Source organism: Cynoglossus semilaevis, chromosome 17, assembly GCF_000523025.1.
Source record: "Cynoglossus semilaevis isolate Cse_v1.0 chromosome 17, Cse_v1.0, whole genome shotgun sequence".
In the NCBI taxonomy this organism is placed as follows: domain Eukaryota; kingdom Metazoa; phylum Chordata; class Actinopteri; order Pleuronectiformes; family Cynoglossidae; genus Cynoglossus; species Cynoglossus semilaevis.
The window spans coordinates 12,322,456-12,341,279 of NC_024323.1; the positions used below are offsets into that span (position 1 = coordinate 12,322,456).

General features: G+C 43.2%; 2 protein-coding genes across 4 annotated transcripts; one reads left to right on the forward strand and one right to left on the reverse strand.

The window, feature by feature from the left end:
* The first annotated feature begins 1,066 nt into the window (after positions 1 to 1,066).
* On the forward strand, positions 1,067 to 9,502 carry tefb (TEF transcription factor, PAR bZIP family member b). Of its 2 annotated transcripts, none has more exons than XM_008330244.3 (4): positions 1,067 to 1,370; positions 4,492 to 5,085; positions 5,381 to 5,583; positions 6,280 to 9,502. In XM_008330244.3, the coding sequence occupies exons 1-4, from the start codon at positions 1,265 to 1,267 to the stop codon at positions 6,493 to 6,495; spliced, it is 1,119 nt and encodes a 372-aa protein (XP_008328466.1). In that variant the 5' UTR covers positions 1,067 to 1,264; the 3' UTR covers positions 6,496 to 9,502. The 2 variants fall into 2 exon arrangements, with proteins under 2 accessions (XP_008328466.1, XP_008328465.1); XM_008330243.3 differs by having other exon boundaries at positions 1,077 to 3,829.
* A 1,724-nt stretch (positions 9,503 to 11,226) lies between these two features.
* Positions 11,227 to 18,718, reverse strand: tob2 (transducer of ERBB2, 2). 2 transcript variants are annotated; one of them, XM_025064322.1, is made up of 2 exons: positions 18,062 to 18,718; positions 11,227 to 15,995 (listed from the first exon to the last, which is right to left on the reverse strand). In XM_025064322.1, exon 2 carries the CDS (start codon positions 15,817 to 15,819, stop codon positions 14,608 to 14,610), a length of 1,212 nt encoding a protein of 403 aa, XP_024920090.1. In that variant the 5' UTR covers positions 15,820 to 15,995; positions 18,062 to 18,718; the 3' UTR covers positions 11,227 to 14,607. The 2 variants fall into 2 exon arrangements, with proteins under 2 accessions (XP_024920090.1, XP_008328464.1); XM_008330242.3 differs by having other exon boundaries at positions 17,956 to 18,718.
* Positions 18,719 to 18,824: the final 106 nt, after the last annotated feature.

The window sequence follows — 18,824 nt, forward strand, 5'->3', positions numbered from 1 at the left end:
AGAAGAAAATAACTAGTGCGTGCAGTGCTCACACAGATAAAAGATCTGGATGATCTTCAATCATTTTTCTGTTTTGGCAACAATTTAATTGTTTCACTTTTGACATTAAAACAGTTTTTCTTGACAGTACAGTATATATGCAGAGCTTTCACACACAGCCAAAGCAGCTTAAAGGAACAGCACGAGGTTACATTTGTACCCAGAGTCATGTCATCATGTGGACACGCTGTGACTCAGGTTTAGCCACATACAATCTGTTTTACCTACTGAGCCGCAGCTGCTTGTTGTTGCTGAACGTTTACATCATTGGCTCTGATTTCTTTGCTGCAAAATGTTGTTTGGACTTGTTTCATTGCATGACTAATTAGGAGTTCATTATTGGTGGCGTTTCAAGCCCTTGGATTATTTTTGTTTTTTATTAATGTTACAGACCGATGTGTCAAATCTTCACCCTTTCACTCAAATAAATTAATTCTGTTTAGTTCAAGCACAAGCAAACAAATGTGAATATGGAGTTTTTCTGTTTAGTGGATTTCGTGTTTACTTCACATAAAGTTCTACCTGAATAGCATACAAGGGAACTCGAGGCGTTTGAAGTAAAAAACATAGAATACCCAGGCTAGTATATTTCATGCGTTAGAATATTCACTCACATCTTCGTTTTCTGCCATTTTTCTTCACCAGAATTGTTATCATTTACAAAGAAAGTGAAAAGGCGTCGATATAAACAGCAAATGTCGGTATAGTCCTTTAGAATATGCCATTATTTTAACCTGTAGGGCTGGTATAGTGTGCAGTACATTGTTTCGTCAATAGAGGGCGGTAAAAGGCGGTAACCCTTGTGCTCTGGCACGTGCTTTACTCAACGTGGTTGTTGTGCTTTTACAGGTATCCCGCCTTCTTCTCCCTGATTGGTTCTTCTGCTTGACATGACAAGCTGCCGTCCAATCAGCACGTGCTTTACTCAACGTGGTTGTTGTGCTTTTCCCAGATAGCCCGCCTTGTTCTCCCTGATTGGTTCTTCTGCTTGACATGACAAGCTGCCGTCCAATCAGCGTCCTTTGTTTCCAGGCTGTTTAGACACATGAGAGTCCCCGTGATGCAGCAGCAGTAAAGTTGTCAGAAACTTTGTAAATGTGGAAAGAGACCTCCAGAGACAGCCAGGAACACACCAGGTCACAGGAAGAGTCTCTCTGTGCCGACTGGACCTTTAACACATAAGTTAAATCTACACATTATTAAATAGTTTCGCGTTTCGTCCAATATGTCCAGAGGAAAACAATTCTACGGTGGAGACGGGAACGACGTCCAAGACTCCCTCAAGTCTTTGGCTGACTTCCCTTTCTACTTGAACACCTTTAATGACTGCGGTAAGAAAAGAAATGTCCACGTTGGTACGTTGTTTTTAGGCAGGAAAAGTAAGTTGTAAAAATACATTTTGGGATTTTGAGGCCAGAGGTTTTTCTTCACAAGACAGTAGCTATATTTTATTGTTATTGTTTAATTGTGTTACATATGCACCAACACTGTTTTTTTGTTGTTATAGTAAAGTATGCAACAACCCTTGCCTACTAACTACTTGCCTTTTACAAGCATACACTCTCCCCTGCAGGGGGTGCACTTTCCCCAAAAGCCTGCACCTCATTTATCGTTGCTTGGTACAGTCCTCACTTATGCCATATAACAGACTGCACCTGAAACAGTCCTCGATCTGGGTTTCATCAAATCATTAGTTTCTTTGTGAGATCATGTTGTGTTTTTTTTCTTTCTTTCTTTCTTTACCTGTTGTATTCAGATGTTGTCAAATCAATTTCATTTACAGAAGCCTAAATTCACAAAACCCATTTCTTTCAAATGACTTAAGCCATACAAAATTGAACAATCCTCCTAAATACCCATACAACAGTGGGGTATAAAGGCAACAGTCAGTAGTCAGTAATTATTTTTCTGCTAAAATCAGTATTTCCTGACGTTAACATTTTTTATCAAATGCAACTTCCAGGAGAGAGGAAATATCAGTTGAAACATCCACAGCATCATCAATATCTTAATTGTTTCTCTTCATTTTCAATATTAAGTCTCTTTTAAGACTATTTTACCCTTGTGAAGGCAAACAGGAAAGGACACTAAACTAAGAATGTGCTGTTGGAATACTAATGTCCCTAAATACAGTCTTCATTCAATATGCATACACAATCTTACTCTGCTCTGCACATTTACACCCGTTTGGTGCATGAAATTAAAGGTTGAACAAGAGTCCAACAAGTTCCATTGCGCAAAAATAATTCAGTCACTTCATATGTCGTTAACCTTTCATAATAAAAGTCTCTTTATTTATTTATTTGTATATGCATTTGTCAAAACGACCACTTGTTTTGGTATCCTTAATTGACAAGTTCAGAAATTGTGTTTTTCACCACCGTGACATTCAGTCAGACGTCGGTCACGCTGGACTTGTACACGACAACACACACAGACACAACAATAGTTGTCAGGGGCAGTGAAGGCGGTTTGAACATTGTGTTCCTCCACGAAAAAACATCCTGCAGAGGAGCGCGTGACATCGCCAGTCGCGCGCTCAGTGTGGCGTGGAGCGCGTGCGTGGAAACGTGAGATGACGTGTTGTTTGGCTCCTCGAAAGCTCTGCCTGTGAAACGTTAATTAGTGCAAACAACACAACAACAACAACACAGTGTGTGACGTCTGCGGTCATCGATTGACTGGTGTCTATCGTAGCAGATTAGAAGACACTGTTAATTGGTACAGGAGAACAACACATGTTCTACATCTCAAAATGAACAAAATTATATTAAAATGTCGGTTTGAAAACACAGCCTAATTGTGTTTAAGTTGGACTGTGTATTTACTCCGGATTTGTTCATGTGTTTGTATTTTATATGCCCTCTCTCTGTAAACGAACTCGGTAACCTCTGTGTCGGGTACGCGCCGGTTGTTCCAACGGGGAGCGCGTTCCCGCGGCCGCACGTGCTGGAAACGTGAAAACCACGCCCCTTGACAGATTGTTCTTTAGTGTGAACGAAGGAGGTGGAGTCACGTGTTTGGCCACGAGTGTCTTTGTGGGGAGTGAAGGGTGAGCGGGAGGGGGAGAGAGAGAAAGAGATAGAATGGATGTGAGTCGGTGACAAAGACAAAAGATATTTTTGTGTTTGTGTGCGTGAAGAGATATTGCGACTCTTCGTGTTATTGTACTTCACCTGTGGACTCTGCTGCCGCTTTCCTTCACAGGAGTCCGTGACTTAATTGACATTTTTTTGAATAATGAACGGACTGTAAAAAAAAATACTACTTTGTAAACAAAAACAAGCAATCAGGCGCTTGCGTGTGTAGCATGTGCACGTACATTGAAAACGATATTCCTAGTTGGAGGACAAACAGCCAATCAACGTCCACTACTCTCTACGGGGCGGGCCTTGTGATCAGTGAATATCCAATGAGCTCACACACGGAGCGGGAGAAGAGAACAAGAGGTTTTTTCCCCTGTAGTGTAGTGAAATGTTGTACTGCCGTCGATAAACGCTAGTGTTGACATACAGCGGCATTCATAGTCGATTCTACTTGATTGTCCAGGCGTGTTTATTGTTGTTATTTTCACCGCGGAGCAGCAGCTTGTCCTCGGCAGCGGCAGGAACGTCGACTCGGTCTATAATCGAAGCTTGACAGCGAACAATGCCTGGAAAAGACGCGGTGTCAGTGGTGAAGCAGCCCGGTGATAACGTCGTCCCGGCGGCTTCACAGAAAACATTTCCCTTCGCTTTAAAGAAGGTCATGGACATTCCTCCTCCTAACATCCTGGAAGAAGGCGAAGACGGTAAGTCTATTTTTTTAAATTTAGGAAATCAGCGCTCACTTCTCCGCCAGTTCCTCTCCTGGTCACGAGCTGCGACTTTGCAGAAGGATTAAAACCTCACAGTGTAAAACACTGATGTGGATGTAAATCTTGCGGTGGAATGTGTGACATTTTGTGTTGCACGAATGCACTTGCACACACGCACATCGTGGCGACAGACGCCCACTCTGATGGAGTCGTGGCTGCGAGGAAACTGAAAAAGAACAAAAAGTTCTCACTCTTTTCTGCTGCTCCACATGCACAACATCCAAACAGCAATGGCACTGCGGGACAAAGACACTTTCTGTCTTCCTGTTAATCCTAATGTTCTCGTCTCCAGGTTGTGAGGTCATGTGTTTTTGTGTCCTTGTGCAGGACATGCAGAGAACTTCCTGCTTATTATTTCTGCTAATTTTTGATAATACATCGAATTTATTTAAACAAAAATCATTCAAATAATTTCTGTCCATTTCCTATTGAACGTATCTAAACACTTGAAATAATTTCTGTCCATTTCCTATTGAAGTGTCTAAACACACTGTTGTTGTACATCACCTCCAGCAGACACTGATATGCAGACTTCTGTGTGTCTTTTCAGTCACGCCTTGAACTTCTGTTTGATTCACTTCTGTTTTGATAAATAGAAATAGAGAAGGAGAAACTAAGCACATCAGAAGATGTGGACGGAGGTGTGGCTGAGGCAGCCAGCCTTGACGGAGGTTCCAGAGGTGGAGCAGGTGGCGGCAGCGGCGGAGGAATCGGAGGTGTGTCTGCCTCCCTCGTTCCAGCCATTTGGGAGAAGACCATTCCCTACGATGGGGAGACCTTTCATTTGGAATACATGGATCTGGACGAGTTCCTCCTGGAGAATGGGATCCCTGTGAGTCTGGAGGACGAGGAGCTGCAGAAGACTCTGTCCTCGGTGGAGGGCAAAGGCAAATTCATCCCTAAGGTTGCTGTTCCGACTGCTACTGTCACCACTGCTTCTAATACGACGACGGCTGCTGCTGAAGCTGCTGCTGAAGCTGATTCCATTCTTGCCACAGCGTCCTCCCCTTCTGCCTCTGCTATTCCCACTGTCACCTCGGAACCTGAAGAAGATGTGACGGTCACGACATTACAACCAGCCAAACTTGAAGAGGAAGACGATGAAGAGGAAGAGGAAGAGGAGGAAGGACAGGAAGATGAAATGTTGCCTGAGAAAACGGCAGAGGTGAAAGTGAAAGAGAAGAAGTCGGGTAAGTGTTTGAGATTTAGAATCAATTTACATCTTCACACAATTAATATTGAGTCTGAGGCTTTTACTGTCTTCTTGATCTAAGTGAAATAATTTTACAAAAATGACTCGATGATGAGTTAAAGTGGGTTTTAATTTCTCCAGTAAAGAATAATCTAGGAAACAAACAGACCTGTAGCTGGATTTTAGTTCTAGGTCAACCTGAAGACGATAATTGTTAAACTAATCTTAGCTGTAGTTATTGTGTTGACCTGTCCTCTCAGATCTAAGTTTGCATTTTCACTGCAACACCACAGAGCGCAACACACCTTCTCCCATTGACCCAGATGCCATCGAGGTGGACATTCCGTTTCAGCCGGATCCCACAGACTTGGTGCTGTCCAGTGTGCCGGGCGGAGAACTGTTTAACCCCCGCAAACACAAGTTTTCTGACGAGGAGCTAAAACCGCAGCCTATGATCAAAAAGGCCAAAAAAATCTTTGTTCCTGATGAGCAGAAGGTAAGATGATTCTAATTATTTAAATTGGACACAAGTTTAAATCTACCTGTAATTAATGCTGATGTGATGTAAGTTTTAGTAAAGATTGTTTTGGTTGGACACAGTTGTCCAAAGAACCAGTAGATGGCAATGATGCGTCTTAAAGGATACAGTGCTGCTGGTTAAATCTAAACAGGAAGTGACGTATCAACTTTTTTTATGTTTAAATTTAATTTACTACTTGTAATGAAAATTGTCATGGCATAGTTTCAGGATTACTTTAAACACTTATGAATAACTGTGTTTATAGCACCCCCTGCAGGGGAAGGATGGGGCTTAGTTTTTGAATGGCAAGCATGAATTGCAGCATGAATTGAATTGCTTTAATGTGGATGCTATGACGTCAGCTGTGTTCCGCTTTTCAAAATCCCACATGAATGAAGGGAGGACAACTGCAAAAAAAAAAAGGCAAAGTTTAAAAAAGGTTACGTGTCTCTTTGACCTATTAGATCACGTTCGAGATGATGATGAGTTCTGCTCAGAGAGGCTCGGATTAAAACGAGCTGAGGGACAGCTTATGGATTAAAGATCAGAGATGGGGATGTTTTCACACCGCAGATGTTTGTTTTGTCCAATTCTTGGTAATGCTGATCATGTCAAACTGTCTCTCCGCCTTCTCTCTCTCTCTCTCACACTCGCATCGCCCTCATCTCACAGGATGAGAAATACTGGTCCAGGAGGAAGAAGAACAACGTGGCGGCAAAGCGATCTCGTGACGCGCGGCGCCTGAAGGAGAACCAGATCACGGTGCGTGCCTCCTTCCTGGAGCGGGAAAACGCGGCGCTGCGACAGCAAGTGGCCGAGCTGCGGAAGGACTGCGGCCGCTGCCAGAACATCCTGGCTCGTTACGAGGCCAAGTACGGCCCTATGTAAAGAAGTGAGAACGTGTGTCGACAAGACAAAAGCAGAACTCCCTTCCCCACAGAAACTTCAACATTGACACAAACACCAAGGGATTCTCATATTGCACTTCTGTCTCCGCTGACCCCGGTCACTGTGTTCTGGGCTCCAGTTGTGGTTTGTTTAGACGTAACACTGGAGTTTTGGATACACACACCGGGAGGCAGTGAGGCATGATGGGAGCAATAGGTCACAGGAAGGCCTGTGGAGAGCGCCTGGCTACTGCACCAGGAGAAGGAGAACGGATGATTGTGGGTCCTCTCCACGAGCATACTCACAAGGAATGTACAGGCCGTCTGAAGGGAAAAAAACAGGAGAGAGAACAGTGGTTCAACAGAATCATAACATTTCTTTTACACAACTTAACGGATTCATTTCCATCACTGCGTTAGCAGTTAATTCTCGTGGAGCGAAGCATGTGGCGTGAGGTTGTGTATTTAGGCCGGACAACACACGCGGTCACTCACCTTTCGTGTGTTTCACCTAGGTTTGTGTCTGTACTTCCTTTAAAAAGTCCTTCCTCAGAAGGATGCTATGAAAAAAAAAAGCAGGGAATGACAAAAAGAGGAAGAGGAGGAAGAGGAGGAGGGGGATTTTTTAGAGACAGATGAAACTAGAGGAAAGAAGAAGAAGAGTTTATTAGTGGCAGGGTTTCCTCACACTGAATCCTGTTTTGTAACTAACACGCACACACACTGTAAATACATATTCATCCACCAGCACCATGTCAGTATGTGTGTGTGTGTGTGTGTGTGTGTGTGTAATCATTTTTGCACTTTTTTCCTAAAAGAACATTGTGTGTTATCAGCAGCAGGTGTCGGAGGGACAGCACACACACAGTCGTTTGTATTGACTTAAACAGAACATGCATGAGCTACAGTTGTATTCCTACTGTGATTCCGTGTCCTTCTCTACTAACCTCAGATGAGCTTCCAGAGCCTCCTATTATATTTTGATAACAGAAGACAGCCCTCGAGTTTGACCAGAGGACAATAAAGAAGAGAGAGTTCTTATTTTTATGAAGGTAACTAATGGCTCAAGTCCGATGACGTAGATGGCCCTCACTAGTGGAGGGGTTAGATTATAAGGCAGGGATGTTTATTTTACTGCACACTGCAGGTAGAGGGTGCTAGAGGCACTGCCTGCTCACGGTGTAGTGATGGTTGGATTGCAGGCTCAAAGTTGACTGATCTAAGTCTATGGATTAAATGTTTGTCTCTTATATTGACAGGAGTTCAGACAGTGTGTCTTTATTAACCCAGTACTGTCCTTTATCTTATATCAGCCAAATAGTCCGTGAGTGCTGTCTTTATTCTGATGCTTACGATGCATCCATCTGTAGGTGGTGGTGTACAACAGTATTTAAGATAGTTCAATACACTTTGGAAACAAAACTTGTGATTTAAAAAAAACAAGGTCTCAGCAGGGAATGAAATTGATAAACTGTGCTTTTGAATATTTATTTTAAAAACAGATTTATATTGGTGTTTTTCTTTAACTCGTCACATTCGACGGTGTGTGACCGGGCAGAGAAAAGGCACACTCTTACTTACCTCATTTGGCACTTCTCACTCAGAATGGGTCAAATTCATCAGGGCTACGCAGTCGTGTTGGTTTAAGCAGATGGCACATGAACAGCTTAGTTCCAGGAGTTGAGTTTGTGTCTGAATTTATGGACTATACAGACTGTTAGAAGACTCTTTTTTTTCTCAAGTGTCTTTGACTGATGCAGATTTTATTATCGGTTGGTTTGTGGCAATAATACTCGCGTCGTGGAATGATGGGTTCATTTCAGTGATGTGCATAAAAACTTCTCTGACGTACTAAATAGAAACGCCCCAAAGTTGTTTTTTGTGCTTCCAGTTTTCGATCCTGTGTTAGTGTAGGATCCTAATGCATGAACCCCGTACCCCGAACCCAGTATTTCCTCTCGACTATTATACACCAAGTGTACTTATTGTATATCTGTGTAATCATCACATGAAAACCAGACAAGTTGCAGCCACCGTTGGACCTGTGCGTCAACATGAGCTGAAAACGACATCTTATGATGGGTGTGTATAATTTTTCTTTTTTTTTTTTTATTATCTCATATGCAGCGGTGTGTAGATTTACTGGCGATCTGAAATGTGAACAGCGGGTTCTATTTTCACCAGTTTTTAAAGATTGACTTTATTGTGATTTTTTTATATATATACATCAATGTTAATGGTAATGCAACTACATGACCAATGGTACTGGCCAACAGGGGCCTGTGATCTTTATGGTACATTATACAGTATGTAGCATTCTCCTTTACTGATGCAAGCATCTCGTGAATCTGGCTTGTATTGGTTGATAGTGATGCCTGTTGAAGGATTGTGAAGTCAGAAAATCCTAAGTCGAGGAACAGCAACTGCTTTGAAATTAGGTAGACGTTGTCTTTCCTTCATATAAACTAGTTTATGAGAATATTAGACACACAGGAAATGCTTTGATTGCCTTGTAAGGGTGATCTAACCAAAGCAAAGCACACTGTGTTTGGAGAACAGTAAAAATATTTCAAATATTCTGTCCTAAAATTCTTAGGGTGTTCGACGCTCACTGCATAAAAAGCGCTAATTCCGAAATCTGCCCTTAGATGGCGCATTTTTGAGGCATCGGATGGCAGTTAGTCCGTTGGGAAAGCGTCCAATATTTTGGTCCAATCCTTTTGGTATTGGCTTCAGGTGCTTTGGTTCGACACCACTTCATCCTCCTAAAAGTAGCTTCAATTCTGTCAGAATATTAAATGTCTTTACTGAAAGCATTTAATATGTGCTTTATTTACTTTCTCTTTTTATATAAACATGTTTTTGTTGGTTGTTTTTGTATTGGCATAACCTTGTACAGCTCAAATGTAACTGATGTGCCATGTCCTACTTGTGTCTTGTATCACGTATATGAAATAAACTGGAATTTATTTAAATGTGAGCTCAGACATTAAAGGTTGAGTATGCAATGTTCTGTTGCTAATTTGGTGTTCTGTTTACAAGTATGTCATTATTAGGCATGCAGTTCCTGCTCCTGGCCTGCGGGTGGTGCAACGTATACTTGAAATCTCTTTATCCTTTATTATTATTATTATTATATAATTTCATAATAATTAATATAAGATATATTTGCTGGTTTAGAAATACAGATGCAAATTGAATATTTTTTAAAAATTGAAACCCTTCTTTAAACAGGAGCAATAAGCTGCACCTCACTGTGCCCTGGATGTTGGGGAGTTTTGGTGTTGGGATTCAAACCAGCAGCCTTTCAATCACAACTTTCAGAGACAAAGGGCCATCAGGTAAGTTGTTAAACAAACAGAACCGTTGGCCCTGACTGTGAAGTCCACAGTCACCCCTGAGTGCCAACGCTCGCCTCCACTTCATGTGATTTTGTTTTGTTCCCTCTGCTCTGTTGTCCTTTTGTTGTCTCTTTCCTGCTGCTCATCAGTATTTCAGAGGAGTAGGAGATGTTGCGTAATGATCACATCAACACACAGGGGAACTGTATTGCGTAACAGCAGCAGCCTCAAAGAGCAGCAGGATGTGTGTGTGTGTGTGGAGGGAAGATAAGAGATTGGAAAACAGGGAAGAAAGGGAGGGAGGCACTATGGGAATCAGGAGGAGGGAGGATGAGGAGAGGAGAAAAATGCTGGGAAAAGAGAGGAGAGAGAAGGACAAGGATGTACTGGTGGAGGGGCGGTGTGTGACGGGGAGTAGGACGAACACGGAGATGGAGAGAAGAGGGATGCAGCAGACGACATGTGAGTGGGTGGATGGGCGGGGGGGAACGAGTAGATGCCGTGAGTGGGTGAGGAGGAGCTCGTCCGCACATGTTAATCTCCTACCATTGTACAGATGCGTGTATGTATGTTGCTAAAAATAAGCTCAGCTCAGCCTGGATCGTGCACATAACATGCGAGAGCGAACCGCACAGAGCGGCTTACATCCAGGGTGAGTGGGGGATGATGAAATCTACAGAAACATCTGCTAGGACTGCTCCAGCTGTAGGGGTTGGTAGGTGATGAGAAAATCTGGCCCTTCAGTTCAACATCTCAGAATGCTGTCTTTCCCTTGAATTATTGATCAAACATCACATGAATTTATTTACAGCGAGGAGAGCAGAGAACGCCCAGCTCTGGCATCTCAGGCTGAGGCTTTCTGCAGGAGCTCAGGCGTCGACGTCGGAGGCGGTTTTCCAGCTGAAGACAAAATAAATACCCTCTTAAGGGAAGATCATTCCGAATATTTGGACAGTGCTTCAAAAGGCACTGGAATCAACGCAAATCACCAACAGCTTACATTGCTTCAAAAGGCACTGGAATCAACGCAAGTCACCAACAGCTTACATTTATTTTGCAGATGGGAAGAAACAAAGGAAAAAGAAAATCTGAGCCATAGCAGGGACAAATAATAGTGCTTTATCCCCAGTCACTAGTTACTGTTTTGTGTGAACAACCCAGTCAATATTAAAGATGTCCTGCGGCCAAGTCTCCACCCAAAGACTCACTAAAACGAAAAAAAAAGAAAATCACCCCAAAATATCTTCACTTCCCTGATTCTAGTCGATAAGAATGTGTAAAAATCACAATAACTTTGTCATGACATCACCGCCTGTCCACATCTGCACTTTCCCGCTTTATTCTCATCACGTTTAACCCAGAAAAAAAAGAATGAGGACGACACAATTAGCTTATTTTCCATGCTTATTTTTTCTGATGTGGTTTTTATTACAAACTTAAAAAAAGAATCTGATACAATAAGAAACTGCAAGAGTAACTCCCCATTCCTGAGGGGCAGCACAGAAAACAGGTCATTGCATTTCAGTAGTGAAAGAGTCATTTTACATCTACAGCGTGTACTGATCTTGTACAAAATAGGAAAAGAAATAATAACAAAATACAGGCAGGAAAGAAAGCAATATATTAATACATCATCGGAACTTTTAATTATAGCTATGTTTTCTCAAGTTAAATCTAACATAGAAAATAAACTTCTCTTCTGACAATGAAAATCTCCAAAGTGCAGAAAACAAAACACACACGTCAGTATAATAAGCCAAGGACGTCGGAATACAAAAAAAGAAAATCGTATTTTTTCCCACTTCGTTGATGAGCAACCCCGACCATAGACGAACCTGATTTACAGAAGATTCCTTGTCCGTTTTAATATTCTTTAATATTCCTCATATTACAGTTGGATTTATCGTCTTACACACAGAGCAGCCTCCAGTGTTTTAAGATATGACTGTAATCGTTCTTTGTTTTTGATTTTTTCTCCGTTCTGTTGCAGGCCTTCTAAAGCAGGGTTGCCTCACATCAGATCAGAATCACATTCATTTCCATTTTCCTGACACACTATAACCACCATCTTCCTACTGAAGATAAATGTACGTGTTTGCATTTTTCCAGGGTGCAGAGAGGTAGAAACCCCTTATATCTTTCAGGGTCTTAGAGCTTTACATTGCACTAGAAGGAGGAGCCTGTGTAAGTAAAGATATGGCTATAATATCAGGACCGACGGACCGAGTAGAGAGAGAAGAGGGAAACAAATTAGCCTGGAATATATTATAAATAAAAACCAAACTGTTAGAGACCTATGGAAATAAAACCAGGGAAATTGGGGTTCTATGAAAAGACATCAATTCACAAACATTTTTGCACTTAAATTAATGTAAAAAAGTAAATATTTTTGGTTTTGAATATACTGTCTATAGGGATACTGCCCCCTGGAGCATGGAAAAGGTGACAGCCAGCTTTTCCTACACAATCCCGCTGTAAACATTCTGGCCTCAACTTCTAAATCCAACTTACATTTAAAAAAAAAAAAGAAGAAAAAAACAAAGAAAGAAAATGATACTGTTACCCGTCTTCTTAGACAAATACTAACAAGATACAATGAACATTCAATACTTTATTCTGTACATCTTTATTTTTGTCTCTGTTTGCATATATATTCATGTTATTTTTCTGAAAAAATAACCTCAGCATGTATGAAACTAAACAAAGAATCTCAACATAAGAATCTTCATGTACATATTCCGGGACTGCAGTCGCGTCTTCTCTATACAATACAAATGCAAGTGATCATTTTTTGCAAAAACAAAAAAATATAGAAATTCTGGAAATAAATTACACAAAAATATTACAAATGCACTTTCCCCTTACAGTTACTGTACATTTTTGTAGACTAGTACCTCCCAGTGTTTTTCCCCTTTGAGAACAATAACAAAAAATGCATGCATGACACGCTGTGACACGGCAACGACCGCTGTGAGCACAGGTGGAGGGAGCTGGGAGTCTGGGGGTCTGGGGGGGGGGGTACAGAGCTGGGGGGTTGTACAAAAACATCAATGGATAAGAGTCTAGAAAACATTCAGGTTAAATCACACGACCGACGGCTTAGCTTGTGTGTGAATCTCTAAAGCGTTTTAATGACGACTAAAACTCTAACCAAGCTCAGGGAGGCCCAGTGATAAAGTGCTGGACAGCTACAACAGACATTTAACCTTTCCATAAAAAGACCAGCCCACAGTGACACCGACACGACTGGACACAAGACAACGGGCCTTCAGTGATCTGACGTGTTACCCGACAGAGCGACAGAAGCCACACGTCAATAAAGAACATTCATCTCTGTGTTGACGCTGCAGCCGAACAACAGAAATGGAAGAAGAAAAAAAAAAACGGAACAACGTCCGTCGTATGTTGTGGTTCTGCCTCTGTAGCAGCCTGACGAGCAGCCAGAGATCACTGAAGAATTTCAAGAGCAGCGAGAAAATAATGTGAGCCTTTGGCTTCAATAACATTTAAGCTCACCATAAACGTGCTCTGAGTTCTAAGTGTCGCTCTCTGAGCCAATAGACTCTGGACATTACGGATGAAACACAAAAGAAGAGCTGCTTTTCTCTCTCTCTCTCTCTCTCATTTCCTTCAGTCTTCCCCTCTCCTCTCATGCAGAGGAAAACCTCTCCTTCACAGTCAAAGTCATGCTAAGCCATTTATCACAATCCCTCCACTGCTTTAGCTGCTGCCGTTTCCCCTCCCCCTCGTCACCTTCTACGCCTGTTCACCTTCACCCACTGCTGACTGGAGCCGTGTGTATGAGAACATTCTAATGGCTTCTGCACACGTGTCCCTATAGATTCTCACGTGTGACCGTCACTGTGTATAGAAATGAGGTATCAGCGCAGAGCCTGTGCCTTAGAAATACAAAAACAGAATTCTATTTATCTTTCACATTCATCAGTATTCCCTGTGACAGGTACATTGCATTCTCCCACCATCCTCCCCGATGCTGCCTCCTCCTCCTCCGCTCCAACTTCATCTAAACCCTTGTCATGTACATGCATATGCTACTGCAAGCGATCAACTGCTCCCGATACACTCTGGCCGACGTCTCAAATTGCACCTGTGCACGCAATCGTTTCAAGGGTAATGGGCCCACGGTATAATGAGTGGCTCTCCTGATCACGCTGAGCCACAACAAAACAGAAGTGCACACGCAGAGACAGCAGAGCTCTCCTCTCGCTGTATTCGTGGCAACTAGGGCAGAGCAGATTGCAGAGCAAAGTGCTGAGCTTTCCACAGCCGTCGTTCCCTGCAGGACTTGGCGAGGTTCTTTTCCACAGCATGACAGTGCAGTGCAAAAATTGCGCTAAGCTAAAGCAGGGTCCATTAAATTCCCAGACGAGAAACAAAAAAAACAAAAAACAAAAAAAAAAAAAAAGTCTCTCATATTAACATTCAATGCAAAACAATAAACATAAGAGATTGGCAATAAGTCAGGGTAGAAAGGAACTCAACCGCACCCACTGTATCAAAGCCAACACACAGAACGTGACGAGGAACGGCAAAGGACAAAGGGGCAGGGTGCGGTCAGTGAACGTGAAGAACCAAAACAAAACACATGTCATATTTAGTGAATATGTTTGTCATTTTTTATCTCTGTAGTAAAACAAATTCTTACATTTTGTTAGTATTAGAACAATTTCATAGAAAAACTGAAAACATCGGGAGCATCACTGTGCTCACACCCTACTCCTACAACAACTCTTCTCATTAGAAATGAAGGCTTAGTTGGCCAGCACAACGGGCTGGAAGGACTGGCTGGGATATTGCAGGTTGTAACTTCCTAAACCCTCCACAAACGGCGGCTTCTCCATGTAGGAGATCCCGCCATTGCTGCTGATGATGCCCACACTCTGGGAGGGTGGAGGGCTGGAGAAGGGGTCAAAGGCTGCATGGGTGTTGATAGAGTGGGGGGGCTGGAAAGGGCTGGCAAGAGGTTGCATGGGCTGGGTGTCAGCTTCAAAGTAAAGAGGGCCTGGGGATCCTGGGTAGACAAATTCTTTGGCGTTGGGAGAGAGTTGGCTGGGGATCGGACCACCGAGGGAGTGCAAGGACAGAGACAGGGGCTTGTGCTTGAGCAGCTCTGGGGTCGGGATGGTGGTAGGGGAGCGGGAGATCATCCTCTGGGTGGGTGGTATGATGACTCCAGAGGTGGCTGGTGATCCTGCGCTGCTGCACTTTTTCATCTTGGTTGAACCAAACTTAGTGGCGGCAAAGGTGGCGGTGGTAAAGGTGATGGGTTGAGGGCGAGCGGTAGGAAGCGCAGTAGGGGGCTGCTGAGTGGCGAGGTAAGGCAGCCCACCGTTGGGAGGGGAAGGCGTGGGGGCGTTGGAGGGGTGGGCAGCAGGGTCGGTGGGAGTGCTGGAGCTTGGGTAGCTGAAGAGCCCAGGGCAGGACTGGGCAGAAAGAGGTGTAGGAGAACTGGAGTGTGACGGCATTAGAACTGGAGAAGCTTGATTTCCAATTGGCACAAACACCTGAGCATCTGGGTTGAAGCCCACATTTTTGGCCTCCTCTGCCTCTGCATCTCCTTTGCCCTCTCTGATCACTCCTTCAGCTCTGTCGCCGTCACAGCCAAGGCCTGGAGGGTCCTCGAGGTAGAGCACCTTCACTGCCCCCTTCTCGCCAATCTGGTAAGACACCTCGTAAGGGTCAATCCACACACTGAGCTCTGCGGGGACATTTGCACGCACTTCCTCCGTGTCCAGTCCACTCCTCTTGGCTGCCAACTCTACCACAGGGTCCCTGGGTGCTCCCAAATGAATGCAGCGGAAAGCAGAACCACGCAGTGGAGCTTCAGGGTACCAGTGACCCTCAAAACGGGACACCAGTATTCTCTCTAGCTCCTCGCCAAAAAGGTCTGCTCGACGCCGCGGCAGCTTGTTGTACAGGTACGACACAATGAAGTTGAGGGCAACCTTCACTTCTAGATGCATGTCTGCTCCAGGTCAGTGCCGTCCGATGTTGAAATGGTAGTGGTGAAAGTGAGTCAATGCAACGGTAAGCGTTCTCCTCTGGATTATTGAAGAGTGTACGATTCTTTTAGTGTCACCATGGTAGAGGCTCCTTCTGAGCAAGACGACTTGGCAGAGGTTTTTTTTTTTTGTTACAGCTGTGAAGAAGAAACAATAAGAAAGCAGTCATTTCACCTTGAACAATCAGGAAAACAAACCTTTGTTCAAACTAGGATGTCACAAATGCATTAAAAATATTATGAAACTGAAGGTAAAAATAATCTGTACCAGCAATGCCTATGCGGCCATAATGTTATGATGATAATATAAACACACGTATATACAGTATATATGCTACACTACTATGCATCTCATTGAACATAACAGGAGCTGTGTGTAAATGTGTGAATAGCTTTGCAGAGATTTTAGGAACCTTTCAACGTTCTCTGTCAGTTAGGAGGTGATAACCCACAACTGTTGTATAGAAGGGACTAAAGATTCAATAAATAACCAAACTGATGTGATTTTATAGGCTTTAAAACAAGGAAATCAAAAAGCTGAAGTGAGTGGATGGTTGGTCTAAACAACAGCAGGAAAGATCGAGTGATGTAACGGATGATGTGTGTGTGTGTGTGTGGCTGTCGTTTCAGAATTGTAAAGCCTAGCACACAGGATTTTATCACCACGCATGATGAAGATAAAAATAACGAGACGTTTAAAGGGTAAAAAAGCACAAAAAAAAAATCCCTACGGAAGAAGTATAAAATGGCAGAACAGTTAAACCACTTCACAGAACACCATGTCCCACCATGCAGTGCGCAAAGCACACTCCCCATAACACACACACTACACACACACAAACAATTCACTCCAGTTCAGTTCCCTGGCAGATGGAGAATCAGCAGCTAGGATTAAAAAGACGCCTGTGATTAGAGACATTTTTAATGTTATTACATAAAGCTGCCTCAGCTGCATGCAGGCCTGTGGGAGTGACAGCCCCAGATGAGGTTTACATTTGCCCCTTTAGCGTGAAAAAGGTGACATTGAAGGTTGAGATGGGGGTTGGTTATGGGCTATAAATAGGAGCCTATTTTGCATCGTCTGTTGTGTAAATTCCTCCCTAGCACCTGGGCTGGAAATGGATGTTTAGTATAAAAAAGATTCGACTGCAAAGACAAGTCGGGGACACATCATCAACACCATCTGTGGGGGCACACAAAGCTAAGCTACCAACAGCTTCTACTGCATTCTTCTTCCTTTTACTAAAGAGGCTGCTGCTAAAACAGAGGCTCCAATGTCATTCATTGACATGAGAGGAAAAAATACGCAGGTTGGCTGACTCAAATGTGTTGCTGGTGTTTCAAAAAAATCTAGATTTGCAATTTCTTTTTGTATTTCTATTGTACGTGTTTACATCGGCTTCCCTTGCTGTGCACATACGTTTCACAGCATGGTGAGCTGCTTGTGTATTTGTATGGACAGCACAGCAGCAGCAGGATCTACAGGGCTGCCTTTGTTTACATGGACTCATTATGTGGGAGCTGAGAATGTGACTGTGCTGTAAAGCATCCACGGGTCAGGATCAACTGTCACAGCAGCACCAGCACTGATACTGGAGCATTTGTGGAAATTTTGATAGAGTCCTCAAATGTCTAATTGTTTCTTGATCGATTAAATACGTAACATCTGTTAAGGCAAATGATTGACAAACACAGAATGAGAGAAGACGGAAAATTACCAGCCAGGACTGCAAGTTTGATTACGGTCTCAGATTAGCAGAAACACCAGGGTCGACCTGGGAGTCAGTGTCATTCATCAGTTAAAGGCCAGTGAAGCAGAAAGGACATGGAGGAGGAGGAGGAGAATCTCCTCCTCACACATTGTCGCCTTAAATTAAATTACTGAGGTAATTAGGCGACGAGCAGTCCATCGACGGTTTATGTGAGAGCACTGATGAAGAGAGTCCTCCTCCTTTTCTCCATCGGCATAAACAAGTACAGTCGCTGCATTTCCGTGAATAAACACAAGCGTTTGAAAAGATGAAAACCAACACACAAAAAAGGCAGCACGCATCACCTGATATGGGCTAAACGACGTTGTCATCACTTTAAATCTTACCTTTTCTAAATGGTGCTCTGGCTTCGTTCCACTGCTGCGTTTTTTTGTACAATAAAATCCTTGCGTAGTCGTGAAATTCACAAGGGTTATCGGTTCAGATACTGACCCTCAGGTGTGTGTTGTTAATTTCAGTATTAGATTATGGCTCCGGCTCTTGGTGGTAGGATGGTTTTCCAGTTTACCTCTCGGTGACAGTTTGCTCTGTTAAGCCACAGAAACTTTGGTGTTTGACAACCCGGCGTATTTATACACACACGGTGACTCGCCCACACGCCCGTGACGGCAGGAACTACTTTCGTCACATTGTAACCATGGATTCCAGGTTGAGCCTGCCTACGAGGCTCTAGTTTGTTTGGCGGTGGGATATTTGTAGTTTCTAACGGTGCCGAATAATTTGCTAAAAATATAGGCAGTGCTAGCAACAGAGTCCCTATTGGTTGAGAGGTGGGAGGAACCACGCAACACAGGGCTGCAGCGTCCGTCCAACCTACTCCACTACAAGGACGTTTAGATTTGTATTGTGGGAAATGATGTTCCCATCCACCCTCCTCGTCCGGGCACACACACAAACCATGGCCAAAATAGTGTATATGTATATGTCACTGGTCTGAGGATGCACATATATAAAATTTTGACGAGCGACCTTTATTGCAGTTCGTAATTCCCCTAATTTTTGATAGCTGACATTTTTCCTGACTATCCTGTGGCATCAGTCACAAGTTCCAGATACCCCTGTATAAAAAAACGCAAGTTAAAGATTTAAATTTATGCACAGAATTAAGAGAAAATACAGAAAATATGTAGGAAATAATAGACGTTTTATTGTGCTGAACCTGTTTGGTTTGAACTGATTTTCTAGGTATACTTGT